Here is a 21,811-nt window from a genome sequence, read left to right on the forward strand (position 1 = left end):
AATTATGATAATTTTTTTTTTGGGGGGGGGAGGGCAAAGTTAGTATGTTTTTTGTATTACTTCTAAAAAGAGTTTTTAATCTTTGTTTTGGGAAAAATTAGTAAATTCTATCTGATTTGCTTTTGAACCGATTTGCTTAGATTATAATGAATAATATTTATTAATTACCTATTTTTCATTTTTAATTGTTCGTATATTGCTATTTTCATTTCTGCTCCGTTTTCCAGTTAAACAGTTCAAAGTATTATACTCGCAAATAAAAATAGTCCACTTCCTCACAGAAATCAACTTGTTTTAATTTACTCGGATATGCAAACTCATGAAATTTACCCACAGATATCAACGAGTGCTTGGAAACTCCTTGCCACAAACGAGCAACTTGCAGCGACACTAAGGGAAGTTTTAGCTGCGAGTGCGACCGGTACTACCTCGGGGATGGATTCTCGTGCACAAGTAAGTTAACAAAACACATAATCTTTGTATGCACTCTTTGGAATTAAATTGCAATGTTGCGTTGTAGCTTTATTCCACGTTTAAGTTAGTTGTTGAAAGATTCATATTTTTAAAGCAAATTTTTGACTTTTTAAATCGGATTTAACAGCTAAATTTATATTTTTAACATTTCGGTTTTGATTTAACTTTTATTGCAACATTAAAATTCAACTGTCATTGTAGGATCTCGTGATCCCATTCAAGCCAGAAATAAACAGCTTAGGAAATACAATATTTGTCGAAATAAACTTGAATACCCGTTTAAGCTGATTCATAAAGATTCCACAACTGGTTTTTGACTTTTTAAATAATGCTTTTTTCCGAAAATACTTATTTTAACCATTTCCATCAATTTTCAGAGGTGACATGTCCACCTTTGAGCAAGGTCACCAACGGTCAGTTCTACCCTGTGAGTTTCGAGCCTTTCGACGTTAACTCCAGGGTCCAGTACAGATGCAACTCTGGTTACGAGATCTCTGGCAACCATTTGCTGGTTTGTACTGACACTGGTGATTGGTCGGACGACGAACCATCTTGTGTTGGTGAGTGGTTGATGATTTAACCATACTGTACGTTGATTATTGTCTGAAACGTGTCAATCTAAGTGTACCTTTTTGCCGTTTAGATTCCCATGTAAAAATGCTCGCGAATTAATTTATTCTACTGTGGTTCAGATTTCATTCAATAAATAGTTTTATGGAAATATTTTTATTTTGGCAACCTGAAAATCTTTCATTTCCAATGTAATATATTTTAATAGAACTATGCAAAAATTTCTGCAGAACACTCTAGCTAAGTTAGCAATTCTATTCTAAAAACTACTAATAAGTGTAAAAACGATGCGCTTTTTTTTCCAGACATCGACGAATGCTCAGCCGACAAAACACATCCTTGTGACAGCAACGCGATTTGCATAAACGATGTCGGGGGATTCACCTGTGAGTGTAACGATGGTTTCCGTGGAAATGGGTTCATATGTGAAGGTAGGCCACTGAATATACTACACTAGTTAGTAAATGCTATACTCGGACTAAATGAAAACCTTTAAAACAATGTTTTTCTTCTGATACTTTGGGAAGCTTGTGTTATCAACTTACCTCAAATCCCTTACGTGGGCTGTTTATTGTATCAGTAGAAAACAGCAGAGGTTGACATATAGGTGATTTGTTTTTAGAAGTTGAAGAATATTTTTATCAATAAATTTGATAAAATTTGACTTCGACGCTTCTCATCTTGCCTTTTAGTTTAAACAATGAAAAGTATTATGACGTAATAATGAGTGCGCGCTGACTATATTAATCTAACAATAAATCTATTTTGCTAAAATATAATTGAAATTTAAGACTTTAATTTGTGTTGACTTTAACCTACTCTGAAACACTGCATAAAACTAAATGAAAAACCTAATGGTACATATATTAAACGAATGGTTTATATTAACATACGAAACCTTGCCTTATAACTTTTAAGTGAAACCGCCATCCATTATGCTCTAAATGTTCACATTATATTTTTCCAAATAAGCATACTGTCTCGAAAGAAAATTCGCGATCACAAATATGAAATAGTCGCATTCCGTCGACCACTTCCACCTTGAAAGGCTTCATCAACTTGTGTTAAACAACATTTCTAACATTGTTACTCAATTGCAGAAATCACCTGCGAACACCCAGGGTCGATCAGGAACTCGGAGGAAGTTGTTTTTTCGGACTTCCCGACCAGATTGGGAAGCACAGTCACCTACACGTGCAGAAGAGGCTTCAAGATTGTTGGGAAAGCTCAACTTACTTGCAATAATGAGGGAGAATGGGACTCACAGCCTCCAACTTGTGTCGGTAGGTTGCAGTTTAGTTTGAGCTTGATTAAAACAATAATTACAAAATTTAGTACATTAAACACATAAACCGATGCTTCGCAATGTCTTAAGTTGAAACTTAATCTTTGGATCACTTAAAATTTAATATTTAAATCAATTGAAAGTTTTGAAAGAAAACTTTAATATTGGCAAGCTTTTGCAGCTATCAGCTAATATGAAAAAAACTTTAATATTTTATTTTGTTTCCAGACATCGATGAATGCAGCGAATCGACGCACAATTGTGACGTATTCGCCAGCTGTCACAACTTGCCAGGAACGTACCGATGCACTTGCTTTGCAACTCACACTGGAGACGGCGAAACTTGTACAGGTGAGCATCACAGAACTGGTGACTTTATTGAGCATTTTTACTCAATGTATTGCGGGTATGGCTGATATTGTTCTCGTTACTTTAATATAATAAAACTTGAGAAATACAAATATTTGCTTTAAAATTGAGAAAAATTTGAGAGCGAATCTTTAAAATTTGAGAGAAATCTTTTTGCTTAAATTAATATAATAAAAATTGAGAAATACAAAAATTTGCTTCACAAAAAGCATGTAATGTGGAAGTATCACGCTCTTAAGCTGTCAAACAGAACTTAAAAGTTTAAAATCCCATTTTTTTATGAATACTTGTTAGGTGAGCTGTTATCAAGTAACGTCGGCAATAAATAGCTTTTAAAAAGACTTACGTGGGACTAGACCAGTTGTTAATACAAACATGTGTGTGCCTTTCATTGATTGGTATGGTAGTGTGGATCCCCTTCAATATGAAGTTGCTTGTACTTACAGAGTGTAGAAAGCATGGGCGTATGGTTGTTTCTCGACTCGCCTCTCTCTGAGCCTGTGTAGCTCAGTTGGTAGACAAACGGTCCCGGTATATCCCGGGTGTTAGATCGCAGTCATTATTAAAACACATATGTTTATTTTTTAAATAGATATTTTACTAAGTTTTACCACTAAAATAGACAAATAGAAAACTACTGACATACTTCACCTCAGCTGCCTTGTGATTGGTCAATTCAAATTGTATTTGGTTTCGCTACAGCGATTCAGTGCAGCGATCCCGCGCTTCCGTTCGGCGTAACCTTGATCGACGGCGAGAAGGAAATATATGACCTTGGCGATGTCGCGCGCTTCCAGTGCTCGGCAGGTTACGTCATATCCGGTCCCAAAATGGTGACGTGTATTGATGATGACGTATGGTCTGATGTGTCGCCCACTTGCACAGGTAAGGAAAGAATAAACAGTAAGATAAATTGAACGTAGCAATTGAAGGCCAACTATCACAATAGAGTAACCATTTATTCCCTCTATTTGCAATTCACTGCCACAGTAATTGTAATTTTTGCTAAATCTATCTCCGATATTTTATTTTGTCTACCACTTCGCTGGATCGATTATAACGTGGTATTTAAACTAAGATTGCGATTTTTTTCTGAACAACTGAGGTTATATATGTGAGATTAGCCAGCGATTTTATATAGAATTTTTTAACTTGTAAAATATTAGTTCGATGTAATTTATGTTAAACTCGTTGAAGTAACGATTTATTTATTTCGCACTTTACAACATACTAATTAAAAGATTTGTGTCAACACGGGTTGTTTTTAAAATATTGTTTACTAATTAAAACAAACAAATTATTAACCGCTAAACTCAGTAATTAGTTTTGTTTTATTTTTAACTTTTTAAGCACATTTCAACAAATTAATTAAATGTATTTTTTGTCAAACTTAGCTCAGCAAGAACTTTAGCATTTTTATTACCTGTCTATTGAGTTTTATTATTTTATATTAATTATTCTTTAGACGTTGACGAATGTAAGAGAAGTCCCTGTCATGAGAACGCCAACTGCAGAAATGAGAAAGGAACTTTTGTGTGTTCTTGCAACGCTGGATACACCGGGGACGGAAAACAATGCAACTGTAAGTTGTATAATGTGGATAAAAAAATTTAGAGGCAAAACTATTTGTTGCGATAATGTTGTGTGATACAACGGTAACTGTAGAGAATACCTCTGTAAATACATTCAGCAATAAGCATTTGCCTGAATCATATATGTTTGGGTTAGTGTTATGGGGTCGTTATGTAACAGTTATATAGATTAGCAGTTCGACTTTATCTGTTTAAAACAACATTGGTGTTAAAATGCAGTCAAAAATAAGTCTCGGAACAAATTTCGTTCAATATCTTGCAAAACAATTTTTTTAAACCAAACCTATTTCAGGGTAGTGTGCAAAATATAATTTGCTGACGCAGTTCGAATACTAAACAGAAAGTTATGATCCAACACTAAATAATAAATTTAAGTATTGTACCGAAAACGAAGTACAGAAATAATTAAAAAGGCAGAGTTTAATTATTAGAGCCAGACTTACCATAATCAAACCTATTCATTTGTTCCAGTGATCACGTGTCGAGACTTGTCGTTGAGCTCCAACTTGGTCATAACGAGTGGTGAAAAGACTTCTTACCCAGTGAGAAGCCGCGTTAAGTTTCAATGCAAACGTGGTTACGAACTGGTGGGAGATTTCTCCATAAGGTGCGAGGAAAATGGAACTTGGTCAAACAACGAACCAACTTGTATTGGTGAGTATATGTGTGATTAGTGGTCGGTAAACTTTTGTTGTTGCAAAAAATACTCTTTTAAGAGCTTTAGCGGTCCACTACATGAAACCACTATGAAAACAGGGGCGTTTCTAGAATTTTTGTTTGAAGAAAGACGTTAAAACTCTACGTCATAAAGCGACATCACAAAAAAAAATAATTTTACAAAACACTTCTTATTTTGGAGTAAACTCTTCAGCTGAAACCCAGTCTAATCTCGCAAAGCGCAAACTAAAATCTGTTTATTTGTTTTAAATTGTTTTAAAGAACTTAACGAATAATAAAAATGTGGGGTGTATGGCCTGGTTTGTCGACAACTACGTTATATGCTGTCAACACAATACTTTTTTGACTATTTTCAGAAAATTATATTAAAGTTTTCTGTTACTGTGACTCCTGTGATTTTTACTAATTATTCAAGTAATTTTAGATTTTGCTGTGTGTTCTATTTCTTCGTCATTAATTTACTCAATGAAAGCTACAAAAAGCTAGAAATTACCTTCAATATATTCTTGCATTTCTCTGTTTTCTCAAGGATTAGAAGTAGTAAATTATTACGAAAAACATTTTTACCAACATTTGCCAATTTCGAACTAGAAAAGTCGCAGTTCATCTAGAATTATGCTGTAACAATGGTTGTTTGTTTAGACATCGACGAATGCATCGACGACGCGTTCAATCCTTGCCACAGCCGAGCAAATTGCGACAACAGCGAAGGAACATACACTTGCACCTGTATGCAGGGGTACAGTGGAGATGGACAGTCATGCCACAGTAAGATAATATCTTGTGGTTCACAGAATGGGATACATGTGTCATTTAGGAAATGTTAAGTCCATTTGGAAACAGTTGTTTAACTAAACTGATTTACACAATTAGTTTTAGAATTTCCGCTGAAAATTGTAATATTGACAATCCTGTCACAGTAACATACTATCAGGTGGTTCACAAGGATGGAAAGAATAGGACATTTACACAATGTTAGTTAGTAGTTTACCGAAAGGTCCTAAACTGATTTACACAATTAGTTTTAGAATGGGCGCTGAAAATATTATTAGTGATAATCCTGTCACAGTAAGCTACTTTGGGGATTGTGTCCCGATCTAGTCTGCGACAAATATATTGAGTATGTTTTTTTGTAATAGTTTAAAAAATTGTTAAGCCTAACCAGTGAATATATAATTGGCCTAAAAATAACTAAATAAATGATACAATTTAGTAATAACCTTGGTTGCTAATCTCCAATGCAATATAGTTGTTTATTCATTGCACCATTTAAATTGCAAGAGTTTCTTATCAGATCAGGAAGTTTTTAAAATAACAAATTCAGTACTTTGCTTTGAAAATTGCTAGTTAAGATCAAATACCGAATTCTACATAAATTAAACACATTTAAAAAATGTTGTACAACTTTCATTGCCCTAAATGTTTGACCTTGCCTTCTTGCAGAGGTCGTTTGTCCGTCGCTCCGTGCTCCCGCCAACGGCGTGATCACCCCCTCGCGACCCAACCCCCCCTACTTACCGGGGGATACCCTGGGGTACGAATGCAGGAGAGGCTACATTCTCCTCGGGGAAGAAACCCTGGAATGTTTGGAGTCAGGAATCTGGGACCTGGAACCGCCAACGGAATGCTTCAGTAAGTCGATTATGTAGCTTAAGATAAATATTATTTGCGCTCTCCTGTTGAACCAAATTAAGTCTTTTTTTTAGGATGTAAAATAGAATATGCTTAGTTACGCTATGTACGGATCTCTAATGTAAGCTTGAAAATGAATACCTTGACCAAATAGTTCGATTGGAAAACTCTGAAAGATAAAAATTGCATTTTACATTTTATAAGTGAGGTTTGATATATTTCATTCACATTAAATGATGATCATGCAAGCGAATATAGAAACGTCTTTATTTAGACGTTGTCGATTTAATAGACATTTTTGGCTTTGACTTCCATTTAAATATATTTAGCCAAAAAAACATCTTCAGTCTTCTAATTTGAATGCGTAAAACTTCATCAAAGGACTTATGTGCTGTTGGAATAATTTCATTAGTTTTAAGAGATGGAGGATGATATCTTGATTATATTGAGACCCGATTTCTAGATTTAGAATTAGACAAATACAATTATCAGCAATCATTGTTTTTGCATTGTTAATGAATCACAGAATGAGTCCATAAACGATCCATTCGCTCTTAAAGGTACATTTTACATTTTTAAATCAACATCCGCACATTTTGTTTATGTATTTTATCACTAAGTCAAGAATGGCTATAATCGTATAACAACAAAAAACAAAAAATAAGACACAGTTCCGATTCCTGTTTTTCCAAAATTCCTTATTAAACAACTTGTCTTGTTTCAGATGATGACGAGTGTTTGCTTTCGCCTTGTGATTTGAACGGCTTCTGTAGAGACACTATTGGAAGTTTCACCTGCACTTGTAACCCTGGATACAGAGGAGACGGTTTCAACTGCCAGAGTAAGTATAAGTAAAGTTAACTCATTAACATGTCGCTTGGTTTGATTCTATCAGTTACAACTTCTTTAAGATATCAAGAAATTTGCCTAAATATTTAATGGGTGTTTGTAATGTATCCAATATACACAGCAAATGTCAGATGAAGTTTAATTCAGTTAAAGTGAAGGCATGCGTATTTATCGAAATATATTTATGATATAACATCAGAACGAACTGGTTTATGTTTCGTTCTTGGTTTAATTTTGATCAATTGATAAAAAAATCAGAATCTTTTACTTCCACCATTTGTGGCAGAGTTATTCGAAAGAAAATTCTGATTATTGGTAAAAAAATTGGTCAGATTAAAAATAAAAATAAAATATTATTTTAACTGTGTGAAACCTGAAACTGATGTGTAACCAGAATCATTTGTTTTTCACTATTAACGACAGATTTATTGTTCGAAATGAAGGTAGGCCTAGAGATGTGAAAAATTTGATAATTTTATTTTAATAAATGTTTTTAATTGCCTGAAAACTGCCTGGTAAAATATTTTAAAATCTTAGAAAAAACTTTCTTTTTATAATTTTTATGCTAAATTTTTTTTCCAGAAATCACTTGCGAAGACATCGAATCTCCAACCTACGGATCTCTGACGTCATCTGCCACGTCACCGTACGTCGTCGATGACGTCATATCGTTCGAGTGTGACTTAGGGTTCCGCTTGGTTGGCGCTGCTTCAGTTACTTGCACCAAAACGAGGTCTTGGACTCGATCCCCGCCTAAATGCGTTGGTGAGTTGACAACCTCGAGATAAATGTCTTTTTGCAATAATCTCAAGTATTCTGTTTTAAAAATGATTTTTATCACGTTTTTCTAACTGAACTAAACTGTTTGCCTGAGTTGTATGAGAAAGGTAGGACTACAATGCAATGGTAAAATTCCGTGGAAAAATCTATGAAAAATTGTTGTAATTTTTCTCCTTTTTTATATTTTATATATTAATCTAAATTTGAAAATTTGTTGTGATTTAGTAAAGTGTTAACTATCTTAAAGTTTTAATATTCTATTGCTGCCAGGCATTGTATCAAATATAACTTGTCATCTGAAAAATATTTCTATTAATATTTGACAACTGTTCGATGACCGATTCCCATCTATAATCACTTCAATTCTTAATTACGCTTTTATAATTAAAACTGAGAATTTCAAATAAGATACTTTTCCGGACTTTATATCCCTAATCAAAGCACTTGTTTTTTTCCGCAGACATCGATGAATGTTTGGACGGAAGCTTGAACGAATGTTCCAAGTTCTCGAGGTGTGACAACAACAAGGGAAGCTACTCTTGCACTTGCAACGACAGATACACAGGAGATGGATACGACTGCCAATGTAAGTAGACCTAACTACCGTGTTGTGTGTAAGACAACTTTTTTACTGAGAACCAAAAGTTGCCGATAACTCACTCTTAAACTAGCCTGGTTTAAATTCTATCCCTTTGTGCTTGTTTGCATTAGGCAGACAAAATATAGATTAAAACTTTTAATAACAGAATTGAGTTGAAAATGCAGCACTACGGTTTCCCCGTCTAATTCAACTCAAATATTTACCAACAATGTTTGATAACATTTACAACGCTTCTAACACAATCGTTTTTCGAAAATATATTTTCTACACAAGTTCTGCCTGTATATATTTTGTCTCTTTCTCAATAAAGTCCAAAACCGCAAACTTAACCCAATTTAAACTCCAAATTCTTGATAAGATGTAGAACACCACCGCAATTTCATTCAATTTTAAACGCAGTTATTTTGAAAACTGGTAAACAGCAACCAAAAATCATACTCAAACTAAAACTTACTGTAATTGATAGCATCTAAACAGCAAATTTACCGCAATTTTACCTAACATTTCTTGAGATTATTGAAATTATCGAACACAACCGCAAATCTACCCAAATTCACGTTTATCGACTAGATATAGCATGCAATCTAACCTTATTTCAACCTCCTCAGTGCTGGAGTGCGATGCTCCTGTGATAAACGATCCAGCGAGCATCATATCCAGCGAGAGACAGAGTTACCCAGTTGGCAGCCGAGTGGTGTTCGCTTGTCCCGAGGGATTCAACATCGTCGGAACTTCTGTGATTTCTTGTCAGAGAGACAGAAGATGGTCGGCCCGCGAGCCAACATGTTCAGGTCAGTATTTGACGCTGTATTACAATTTTTTATGTTTCTGCTGTTTTGATTCTGCACACTCTTTTTTTTTTGTGTTGCTATTGCGTTAGATTTTTTTGATAGTTTGGAGCTCTTAGTACTTAGGTTTATTTATTTATTGTTATATGTACTGGGCTTAGCGTAAAATTTGAACTGTAAATGTATAGTGTCCTTTGGTTAGTTTAAATTGATTGTTTTTATATTGTGACTGTGACATGATAAGGTAAGTGGTCAGCAACACAAACTTACGATTTTAAATCAAAAACGCCAATTAAATCGGCACGCTTCGATGCACATGAAAGCACACCACAGTATCCTAGTATTTTTGATTCTTTAAATTGACTAAACTTTAAAACCGGCTCAACAAAACGCGTAAAAAAAGGTTCTAAAAAGGATATTTATGTTCTGCAGATATCGACGAATGTACAGATCCATCGTTGAATTTGTGCTCTTCACACGCGACTTGCACCAACACTGAAGGATCCCACACTTGCGTATGCAACCAGGGATATACAGGGAATGGACAGATTTGTACCAGTAAGTATAAAAAGAAATGCGTCGTTTTTTGGGATGTATGTTCTTTTAGACTTTAGAAAGGGAATAGCCAAAACACATTTAAAACGCCGTTTAATGTCACTTATCGAACAAGAGTTAAAAAGCAAAATGCGACTATTAAATAATTCTATGGAACACAATACACGGGTTTTTTTAGTAACTTCAATAAAAATATAAGATCCATAATATTTGATAAAAGCGACATTTATTTTTACGTTTTAATGTTTTTATCTTCACTTGATTTTTACAGTGATGATGGCATGAGTTATTGCTGAAACGTCTGTAAATTGCGAAATGTCGCTTTTATCAAATATTATGGATTTTATATTTTTTATTAAATAATTCTAGTTAACTAATTCAAGGAATTAGAGAGAAATTTGTCGTATTAGGGGCTATGCTAAAATCTACTAATATTACCACAGGAATATCTGTTGCCCACGTTTGTATGAGAATAAAGTATGACTCAAACTAAGTAGATTGTGAATAAAATAAGTGTAATTCTAGTTCAAGTTTGGCTTCATTATCTAATTAAGTCTAATTTTGCAAAAAGCTGAAACGATTAAAGTCTAATTGCAATCTAAACTAATCATGTTGTCCAAGTCTGACATCACGCCTAATAACCCGAAACTTTCCCCAGGGATTCGTTGTGACGCCCCAGTTGACATTGACCGTGGTTTTGTGGTTCTTCTGGACGGAGGAACCACTTATGGTAGCAGGTACAGGTACCAGTGCAACGCTGGTTACCAGATCTCTGGCAACGAGGAAGCAGAATGCACCATTTCTGGTGTCTGGTCCCGGGATCCACCAACATGCGTCGGTAGGTTGGGAAATGGTGTTTCTGAGTGGTTTTGGATTTTCTGAGAAATATTCATTTAAATGCAGTGAATATTTTAACGTAGAAAGATTTTTTTTGGGGGAATTTTTTGTTTTGTAACATTTTTTCCGGTTTTGTAAAATCTAATACAACTTTAATCAACATATTAAAACCATAATTTGCCCGGTGCTATTAGATGAATCTCGAAGTGGCGTAATAAACCAATTTTCAATACAAATATCAGCAAGTTTATTTTTAACTACGTTTCGGGTCTTATAGAGCTGATACTTTTTTCAGGTGTTGTTTAACCACCTTCACCAAAGATATAAACAAGGATATTTCTAATCACATTTGGGGTCCCGTTAGATAATAATTCTTAGAGTTGTTGGTTGTTGTTTAACGATGTGTTAACCACTTTGACCACAGATATTGACGAGTGTTTGGACGTGAGTACTTGTGATGTGAACGCAGCTTGCAACAACACCGATGGTGGATATTTCTGCGATTGCAATCCTGGATACGTAGCGTCTGGTTCCACTTGTTCACGTGAGTATACCAATGTTTGTCCGACATGGCAAAAATATAACTATTCAGAATAAAGTAGCGGTATGGCCGAGGTTTTGAGTTCGAACCTCATTGCAGGCTATTTGTTTTTGTATCCTGGTCTTGAAGGAAAATCCTTTGTTGCTTAGTCTGTTAAAGACTTACGGTGTTCTATAATATGTCGCTATCGTACAACAACTTGAGAAGGGTTAAATAACAGTTGTTTTACACTCATGTGTAACCATCACAACTTACAATTTGCAGCAAAAGCCTACCACCTAACAAATTATAGTACTTTGATTTAACGAAATCATTATAACTTAAAAAAATAACCACCGACATGCTTTATTATTTACTACTACTTGCCTGCAGTAAATACCCAGAAAAATACGATCAAGAAAAAATTTGCTAAAGTGTGATATGTAAACCGTAATCGTTGGTCAAAAAGCAGCTTTAGAAGGGCTAGATCACAGTTGTTAACACACAATATGTGTGTGTCTTTTATTAAATTGTTAGGAACGTTTCACAGAATGCTACCTACTTCTGTATGGGCTTTACATACATTCTACATCTTCAAAAACCTCCAGCCATTATATTAGGCTTTAGAAGTGTTAGATCACAGTTGTTTATACATATGTGAACAAATCGTTTGTTGAATTTGCAGCGAAAACGTGTCTCCCACTCGTTTCTCCCCTCGATGGTTCTTTGTCCCCTGTTGGCAAAACTCGTTGGGAAGTGAATGATGAAGCGACGTTCGGGTGTGATGACGGGTTCACTTTGGTTGGAGAGGAAGTCCTTACTTGTCTCTACACTGGAAAGTGGTCGAGTAAAACGCCAACCTGCTCCGGTAAGTATTTTTAATTTTAAATAAAAAAACAAACGTTTTAATTTCCATATGTTTTGTAGAATTAATATTCAACATGATACCTCAATTTATGTAGTTTTTACATATTTAAAACCTGCTGAGTCAATATTTAAAAACCTGATTGAAATACTTGATCGTACGTTTGTTTTATAGAATCTGTTTATTTCGCCGGTCACTTAATGAAAAATCACCTAAAATTAAATACAGATATATTTTGTTCTTCGGATGTCATTGTAAGCATTAAACATAAAGTATAAGAAATTGAATAATGCTGTTTCGTTTTTTTATTAGACTTACCATTTAGATATTAATCACCCTGATCAAAAATTACCTTTTATATAAAAAAAACTATACTTGTCAAAATTGTATATTTTTATTGTTATCATACATTTAAAGTTACGTTTGTAAAATGGTTAAAGATAAGTTACTCATAGACTATATAATACGTTCTGAAAAGAAAATAATTAACCGTCAGGTTTGTTTGATTTGCTCAAATTGTTCCTAAACTTCCAGATATCAATGAATGTGAGGAGTTATCTCCCTGCAGTCCTGACGCTTCTTGTTCTAACGAGTTCGGTGGATTCGTGTGCACATGTAACAAGGGATTCTCGGGAGATGGCCTGTCATGCTCCGGTAAGCACACTCTGATGTCATTTCATCACTTTTAATTTCAATCTTCCGACGCGTGATAAAGAGTTGCAACAAATAAGCCAAATATTTCAGTAAATCGATATATGGTAAAGAAGTTTAGATACTTACTTGTATCATCATCAGTTAAATTGGCATCTACATATATTTTAAAGCTACATCACACATCCGTGCATGACGTGCCGATAAATTGTTTAATTTGAAAAGAGCAATGTAACCCAAATTCTCATTTTTACGTTTTTAACCAAATTACACAACTTTAAACTGTCAGATTACAGCTAATATTTAGACCTGCTTGTTTGTGAAGTTCTTGGTTAGGACAACTATATCTTGCCGCACATAGATTTGGCCTCCATGTAAATGCTGATACTTCATATTTCAGTTGTACAGAGTCTATGTAGTGATGCATAAGTGTATAGACAATTGCTTAACGTTTCGTCCTTACATTAACCTGTTTGAGCAGAGGTTTTCTGTTGTAAAACTGAATGCACAAATACTAAGTCTAACAATCCTAACCTGTTAATCGCTCAGAATGAAAAACATGTCCGACTTTTAATTGTTTCTTACAGCGATTTTCTGTGGTAAAATAAAACACAATTGCTTCAGTTATCCATCTAACTTGAACTTTCCTTGTTTCGCCACAGAGGTCTTTTGTGACGCAATCCTGGCTCCGGACAACGGTTTCCTTTCATCCGAAGCGGCAGAGTTCTCCTACAACGAGGTTCTCTCGTTTCTCTGCGACACCGGTTACGTCATTTCCGGCTTCTCGAGCTCGAGATGCGGCAGCGACGGAAGTTGGACGCGCGAGCCGCCCACGTGTGTCGGTAGGTGTTGTGACGTAAGAAGGGGGCATTTAAAAGTAAACTAGCAAAGGAAAAAAAATAAATAAAAAGTGTGTTTACCACACGTTGGTTTGTGAATTTAATTACTTTCTGTAAACCTATTTTTTTTGTAAACCATTTGTGTTTCAATAGGATTACTTCGTTATCTAAATACTTTTTCTTTACCATAATAGTATTTTAATAAATAGCTGTCTCATAAAACCTATTTAAATTAGCAAACCTTGTAAGATCTCTGCTCATGTTTCATTTTTTTGTGATTTTGATAATTTGTTTTTTGTTCATTTGTTCTACTATTTATCGTATTTTGTTAATTTCTTATTGCTTTTATTTTAAACCATTTCATCATATTCTTTGTTCAGATGTTAACGAGTGTATTACGAAAGCTCCTTGCCACCCGAACGCCGAATGTTCAAACATCGTTGGAAGCTACAACTGCCAGTGTGATGTTGGTTATGAGGGAGATGGAAAGGACTGTATAAGTAAGTTAACATTAAATACCTTCAGTTAACCACTTAGTCAAGAAAATTCATACCAAGCGCCCTACTCCAGATTACTAGTGGTGTAGGTTGTAAACTTCATCCCATATTTTATCACAATCAAACATATCTTGTTTATACTACAATCAGACAAAGACAAAAGATTCTTCTAAACGTAACTTCAGTCAAAAAAGTTTTTTTTTTAAATAAACGTCCTGCATTCAATTAATTTAGGGAAAAACAACCACATGAGACAAACACGATTAAGAGAAAACTAATTTTTATCCTCCTAAAACTAATTTCTTATAAACAAATTTTATTAGAACTGAATAAAGACATCTTCATATAATTAAGTCCAATATAGCTTTACTAAACGACTACCCTAATAAAAATCAGCATTGATTGTATATTAGCTGAAGAATGAAATAAAGCAATAATTTTTGGGTAAATAGAGAAGCTTTGTGCATCTATCACTTAACTAACTCCATTTAAACTCATTAATTTAAAACCACTTTTCTTCAAACAGGAACAACTTGCCCCGAACTTGGAGCTTTCGACAACGGGGTCTTCCGCCCCACTCTGACGTATGTGGGTACAACTGTGACGTATCACTGCAACAGGGGATTCACCCTTATGGGTCAAGCCAAGCTGGCTTGTGAAAACGATGGGTCGTGGTCACATGACCCTCCGACTTGCCAAGGTAATTACTGCGCAATAAGAATTAGTTGCTTCACACACTGTAACACAAGATTTGTGACCCATTGTTTTTAAGATCTTCGAACAAAGTGTCCTAAATTACTTAAAAGAGTGAAATTAATAGCAATTAAAATTTGGATTTTTCGCAAATTGAGAATACTTTTCCAAGGGAAAAACCTGTTAAAAATGCAGTTTAAACTGCAAATTAGAACGCTGTAAAATGCTTAATTCAGTATTTTTTAATGACGTAGTTTGGTATCTATAAAATAATGCCAATATCTCTGAAATCTTGTCAATATGATGAATCTTATACTAACTCTCACGTTTAACACCTCCGTGATGTCAAAAAAGGCAGATAAATAGCACAAAGCATGTATACTTCTTTGGCACATCTTTAAGCTTGACACTTGTTTCTTTGTTGAGCAGATATCAACGAGTGTCTGGATCCATCTGACAACAGTTGTGACGACGATGCAACTTGTACGAACAATGTTGGAGGTTACAAGTGCGACTGCAACAGTGGGTTTATCGGGACCGGACATTTCTGCGAAGGTAAGTACTTCTGGCACAAAAACAAACTTAAGTTGTATGGAGGTACAGTACTCTCCATGATAAAATACTTCGTATTTTTTATAGCATTGGAGTGGTGTTAACATCTTGTAAGACAATTTTATCATGATAGAAATATCTCAGGGTATTCATAAATACTCGAATTTCTGGATAAAAACAAACTCAAATATACCATATATATGTTGCTAACGGTAATTAATCGAAATTTAATTACGATTTTATTTAACAAATGTGTTTTACTACTCCTTAATAAAGATAATATCGATTAAAATATATTTTGGCTGTGACAACAATGTTAAATAAAATCCATTCGGCAATTAAAGTAAACCTTAGATCTTAATATGCCCATTGCAATGCAATCATGTAAATTGCTTGTTTATAATAAACAATTAATCGAAATTTATGTTTAGTCTGTAATATTCCTAAATAAAATCGGTTTAGTTGTTCACCATTGTAAGTTGAAAGTTTATAAATTGGTTAGATCCGAGTAAAATATATTTAGATTTTACCACTCCTACTGAATGTGCTTTTTAACCCAACACAACCTTGCGATTCGCAGAAATCGTCTGCAATCCTCCAAAGAGCATCCGCTTCGGTTCTTACTCTCCAGATGAGAGCAAGTTCTCGATGGGATCTACAGTCACCTACAGTTGCAACGAAGGGTTTACTCTGATTGGATTTGCAGAGTTGGAATGCATTGATTCTTCCTGGACTCCAAACGAACCTTCTTGTGTTGGTAAGCACGAGGCTAGCGCGTGATACAAGCTTGGCTAGAGTGTGGTCAGTGCGTGTTAGGCGCGTGTTCTTAATAAACCTATTACAACTATAACATCCAAAAGTGTCGTGAAAAATGGTCATCATAAACTTTTAAATAGTTACCTGAGATATTTATTCAGGCTTAAAAGATTGCGCTCATTTTTAGCAATTATGTCTTTACCAATCACACTACGTTATTTATTTTAACGAACTTTAGTTATTTTAAACGTTTTCGTTGTTATTAGAAACGGCAAATTGCAAATGTGTGTCATGTATGTAATCGTTTAGCCGTTCAACTCAAAGTTAGCCCCGTAAGTGCCTTATATTTATTATATCAGCAATTTGATATTTATTATATCAACAAAATTTATTTTTCCTAAACTTCAATTTTCAGCACTAACCTAACTATTTTCCCGAACCGTTCTTTTTCATCGTTTTGTATCAATAGGAACAACAAAAATCCTAATCAAACCACTCTGTGCTAAAATATCCTACAAAATTTCATTTTACCATGTTTTGACATTTAATTTTTCTTGATCCAGATATCGACGAATGTTCTGACCCATCACTTAACTCTTGCGATGACAACGCTGTGTGTGAGAATATACAAGGAAGTTACACTTGCGACTGCAACAACCGCTACAGTGGAGATGGATATTCATGCACGCGTGAGTGTTTATACATGCAGTTGTTCTAAGTGCTTTGTATCTTACGCGTCTTTTTAAAGTGGAGTTCGCGAAACAGTTATAAAACATGGTAAAATCACATATCTCTGAGGCATTAATCTGTATTTTGTTCCAGATTGTTTGTCTTAAAATGTAACGTGAAAAATAATTTAAGGCGTCACAGTTTACAAATCGTTAACTGCATATTAAATCATTCAGCATAATGTATATTGTATATATGTATTAACCACCAAAAACTTCAGATCACCCCTTTTAGAATTCACCACGGAGTAATGATTATTGTACTCCCTTCATTTTTATTTTTAACGCATCACAGTTCACAAAACTGTTGGCTGTAAATATAATAAATAATTCTGCATATTTATTTCTCTTATATATAACTATGTATTGCCAAAATTACTCACAAAAAACTGCAAACCACCCGTTTTAGTTGTAAATTTAAACCGCTTTAGAAAGAAATGCTTATAACCCTACATTTTTCGTTCCAGTGGTGACCTGTGGTGACCCCTTCCTTGCCAAGTACGCATCAATTGAGGGTGGTCCACGTAATCAATACGTCATAGGCGACACTGTGACGTATGAATGCGACGCGGGATTCATCCTGCAAGGCCCGAGCAGCATCAGATGTGTGGGACAGGATCAGTGGTCAAGCTCATCAACAACTTGCACAGGTGAGATACGCATTAACTGATAGATGATACAAGTTCGTATCAAAACGTCTTAATCGAGATGATGTCCATTTATTTGACCTTTTGACTTTTAATTCAACTAAATGATGAGTTTTAAAGCCTAAAAAGGTGAGTAAATCGACATTATCTTGATAAAGACGTTTTAATAACTGGTTATATTAATATTAACTAAAGATTATTCAAGTTCGTTTGGAAACGTCTTAATCAAGATGATGCCGATCTACTCGACATTTTTGTTTTAGCATTTATTATCAAGCTACATTACAGATCATTGCATAGTGCGCCTAAGACCGAATAAATGGTATAAAAATTGGTTTTAAACCTTTTAAACAATGTCACCAACTTTTGTGTAGGCCTTGCCTTTTGATGATACAGAAATTAGCAATAAATAACAGGATGTACGATGTTACCAGGTCGGGGATGATAGATTCAATCGTTGGTATCGGTGCTCGACCGATACTTGTGTTGTATCGGTGCTCGACCGATACTTGTGTTGTATCGGCGCCGATTCGATAATTAATTAATATTTGAACTTTTACTATGATTTAAGAAGAAATGCAGCAATTTCTGACTTCAACTTTTTGCGTAGGTCTTATTACTTCTTCCCTTCTTGTGACATTCATATGTAGTTTAGGGAATCTTACCAACTTGATTTTAATTGCCATACATTGCGACATGTTGCTTAGTGGATTAACTGAAGCCTTAAACTTGTTCAGTTTACATGACACTTTGAAAATTGTATTTTAAACGAGTTATAACAAAACATGAAGTTTAATATAATTCTGCATTGGTTGGTAGCCCTGACGTTTTATAAGTAGGGTTATCTTTTAATAGTTTTTACCACTTTTCTTTTTTTGTCTAAGTCGTAATCTTACCAACTTGATTTTAATTGCGATACGTTGCCCTTTCAAAAGTGATTTTTTAACTAATGATAACGAAACATCAAACGGTATCCCAAATTTTGGACTTGCACCTTTTTGGTATTTAAATGAAACACTTGCGATCTCTTAAAACTACTTCGCGGTCACCCAAACCAAACCTTAAAAAAAATCATGACTGGGGTTATCTTTTAATAGTTTTTAGCACTTTTCTTTTTTTGTCATGTTTGGATGGCTACTTTAGTAAAGGCGTTATTCATATATCTCCTTTCAGAATAAACTTAACTGAAACACTTTTTCATAAAATGAATCTCCCACAGTCGATTAAAAGTAAAACGAAAATTTTTGCTTTCAAGTCAGTTCATATTTAGATTATTTGTGCAATAAAGTTGATGTTTATTGATTCTCGCAGATGTGAACGAATGTAGAGGAAATCCTTGCCATGCTGACGCTGCTTGTATGAATGAGAAAGGAACATTCACTTGCATCTGCAACAGAGGCTATCAAGGCGATGGAAACACATGTACAAGTAAGTCGCAATTTGAAATACAAACATGGTTTTGTCAGGTTTAATTTAAACCAGTGTTCATTAGCTTTTGAAGTCGTTTCTCTAAAACATATTTTTTAACAAAACTACCAAATTATCTTAGCTTTTTTTCCAAAAAGTAACAAATACCGCAGGTTACAAATGATAAAAATAATATGATAGTAAATTGCGCTATATTCGAAATTTCGAAATGAAAGTTAACAATAAGATGACATTTTTTTTTTTTATTGAATTACTTGATAGTTTTTTTATAATGTTGTCAAAATTTAAAATTTCAAAAAAAATTGCTCCATCACTGATACTCTATCATTTATTAGTGGGAGCAAAAATAGACAATTAGTCTAACCAGATTATTATAAGCAGTTGTTTTGTAATTTATTTTCTGCAATATCCAGACATCTTTCTTTATAAGGAAGAATAATTCAATCAAAATGGATGGCAATGTTTTGATCTTAAAAACCTTGCTATCTAATATATCAAAATAAGTAGTTTTTTTTGAAAATTTACCTAAACAATTACAAAAAATGCAACACAGATAAGTAATTTTTAATTATAACTATATTTTCTTTTAGAATATTAACATCCCGTTTTCAAACCTCTTTGTCTACTAAACCAAATTCAGTACATTAAAGTAATTACAGCATAATTTTACAAAAATAAACCATTAGTAATTTAAATGTTTATGTTTTTTTGTAGGGTCTCAATGTCCAGACATCACACTTCCCAGCAACTGTAGGATCGTTTCTCACGAGCAACTGAGATATTACGTCGACACCACAGTGAGCTTTCAATGCTCCGGTGGCTACGTACTCAAGGGGAACCGATCAATCACGTGTGACGAGGGCGGGGTTTGGTCCGATGACGTACCTACCTGTGACGGTGAGTGACGGGGATTACCCAAACAGTCAAGCTGGACGACTTGTTGGTCGCGACAAAAACTCTATACTTAAGTTCTGCTGTTTAAATGATACCTCACTGAGATTTTTACTTAAATTAAACATAACACTTTCATCTCTTTCATTTACTAAGTCTGAACCAAATTAATATCCACATTTATAATGTACGAATAATTTTGAAGTTATTGAACGTTGTTTTATGTGATTGTTACAGTTGACCTACGTTTTATTCAAAATTTCAAATATAAAATCAACACTTTTAATTTTGTTTTACTTTGTGCCCGACATATGTTTAACTCCTGCTATTTTAAATATATTTATTTGTACTTTTACTAAGAACAAAATTAAACAAACATATTTTCTCCAGATCTTAATGAATGTAGTGACCCAATGATGAATCCTTGTCACATTGACGCAAACTGTGAGAATACTGAAGGAGGTTTCAGGTGTTCTTGCAAGGAAGGTTATAACGGGGATGGATTCACTTGTAGAGGTCAGTAGCATCTGCTATCTTTCATAAAAATAAAACTATTTACTTAAACAAATCTTGAGAAATACATTCGTGGTGAAACATTATTTCTAAATTTCGATTGTAATGCCGTTTTTCGACTGAAATGCTATTAGGTTTTTGATGTCTGTCTAAACAAGGTTCAGGCATCTCGCTCTAAAAGTTTCCTACAACACAAAAAAAAATCATATTTTAATGTGGACTGGAATGAATCTTGATATATTCTTGATGTTTAAGTATTTTAGTCTCAAAGAGCTATATTAATTTTTCAAACTGCAAATAACACATACAAAACAAAAATACTTTTAAGCATGAAGCATAAAGTTAATTATTGCAAAGCTGAAAAGGTCGAGTAAAGACGTTTTGATACAAACTTGTAGCAATATCATCTTTAGATAATAATACAAGTTCGTATATAAACGTCTTTATCAAGATGCTTTCAATCTACTCGACCTTTTTGGCTTTGAAATTCATTATCAAGCTACATTTCAGTGTACATAAAGGATAGTGTACTTAAAGGCATAAAGCTTATAACGAAAACCCTTCAAAATCCATCTACCAACTCGTTTTTGCAGAGGTCAATTGTTTGGCCTTGAGAGCGCCACGCAACGGACGCGTGATCGCGACAAAGAGCGACGACTTTGTTCCATTGGACGAGATCGCTTTTGTGTGCAACGAAGGATACGAACTTATAGGTGAAGCGCAACTTACTTGCCAGAAAACAGGAGATTGGGACTTTGGCTTACCGCAATGTAGAGGTGAGGCTGGCTTGTTATCTAAAGGGAAATTGTTTCCGTATTAACCTTCTGCGCAATGCTGAGGTTTTTCAGAAATCTAGAATTCCCTAGGTATGTGGTTCGATTCCCCACAATAATCAATCTTTAAAGCTTATTTTGTTTATTGAAACTTTTCAATGGCATAAATCAAATGGTAATTCATATTTGTATCCATATTTTTAACAAAGCTTTATAATTCAAAAGATAACGACTCTTGAAATACTGTTTTTTTTTTTCAAAAAAAATGGAACATGTTAAAAAATAAATAAGAGTTTACTTTTTCATGCTTTTAAGATTTTAAAAGACAAAAAAAAATTGAAATCAAAATAAGTCCAATCAAAACCAAACGCTCATAAATTACCGAAAACCTTCTATAGTGACATTAATTAGGTTTAACTTTGCAATTTAATATCAAGTGACATTCCAT

The 21,811-nt window shown here is 34.2% G+C and overlaps 1 protein-coding gene across 1 annotated transcript in view; it reads left to right on the forward strand.

Annotated features, from left to right (window-relative positions):
- LOC146158008 (uncharacterized) overlaps positions 1–21,811 on the forward strand; it is a 111,150-nt gene that overhangs the window by 47,585 nt on the left and 41,754 nt on the right. The window contains exons 57-86 of the mRNA XM_083383636.1: positions 337–453; positions 852–1,034; positions 1,350–1,475; positions 2,145–2,327; positions 2,558–2,680; positions 3,401–3,583; positions 4,164–4,280; positions 4,762–4,944; positions 5,611–5,736; positions 6,412–6,600; positions 7,325–7,441; positions 8,032–8,214; positions 8,690–8,815; positions 9,439–9,621; positions 10,051–10,176; positions 10,832–11,011; positions 11,435–11,554; positions 12,216–12,398; positions 12,930–13,049; positions 13,709–13,888; positions 14,266–14,385; positions 14,909–15,082; positions 15,505–15,630; positions 16,208–16,384; positions 16,947–17,072; positions 17,579–17,761; positions 19,070–19,186; positions 19,901–20,083; positions 20,468–20,593; positions 21,184–21,366. Coding sequence (XP_083239762.1) covers positions 337–453; positions 852–1,034; positions 1,350–1,475; positions 2,145–2,327; positions 2,558–2,680; positions 3,401–3,583; positions 4,164–4,280; positions 4,762–4,944; positions 5,611–5,736; positions 6,412–6,600; positions 7,325–7,441; positions 8,032–8,214; positions 8,690–8,815; positions 9,439–9,621; positions 10,051–10,176; positions 10,832–11,011; positions 11,435–11,554; positions 12,216–12,398; positions 12,930–13,049; positions 13,709–13,888; positions 14,266–14,385; positions 14,909–15,082; positions 15,505–15,630; positions 16,208–16,384; positions 16,947–17,072; positions 17,579–17,761; positions 19,070–19,186; positions 19,901–20,083; positions 20,468–20,593; positions 21,184–21,366 — 4,563 coding nt within the window. The remainder of the gene's footprint in view (positions 1–336; positions 454–851; positions 1,035–1,349; positions 1,476–2,144; positions 2,328–2,557; positions 2,681–3,400; positions 3,584–4,163; positions 4,281–4,761; positions 4,945–5,610; positions 5,737–6,411; positions 6,601–7,324; positions 7,442–8,031; positions 8,215–8,689; positions 8,816–9,438; positions 9,622–10,050; positions 10,177–10,831; positions 11,012–11,434; positions 11,555–12,215; positions 12,399–12,929; positions 13,050–13,708; positions 13,889–14,265; positions 14,386–14,908; positions 15,083–15,504; positions 15,631–16,207; positions 16,385–16,946; positions 17,073–17,578; positions 17,762–19,069; positions 19,187–19,900; positions 20,084–20,467; positions 20,594–21,183; positions 21,367–21,811) is intronic.

Source organism: Ascidiella aspersa, chromosome 3 (genome assembly GCF_963924565.1).
Source record: "Ascidiella aspersa chromosome 3, kaAscAspe10.2, whole genome shotgun sequence".
Lineage (NCBI taxonomy): Eukaryota > Metazoa > Chordata > Ascidiacea > Phlebobranchia > Ascidiidae > Ascidiella > Ascidiella aspersa.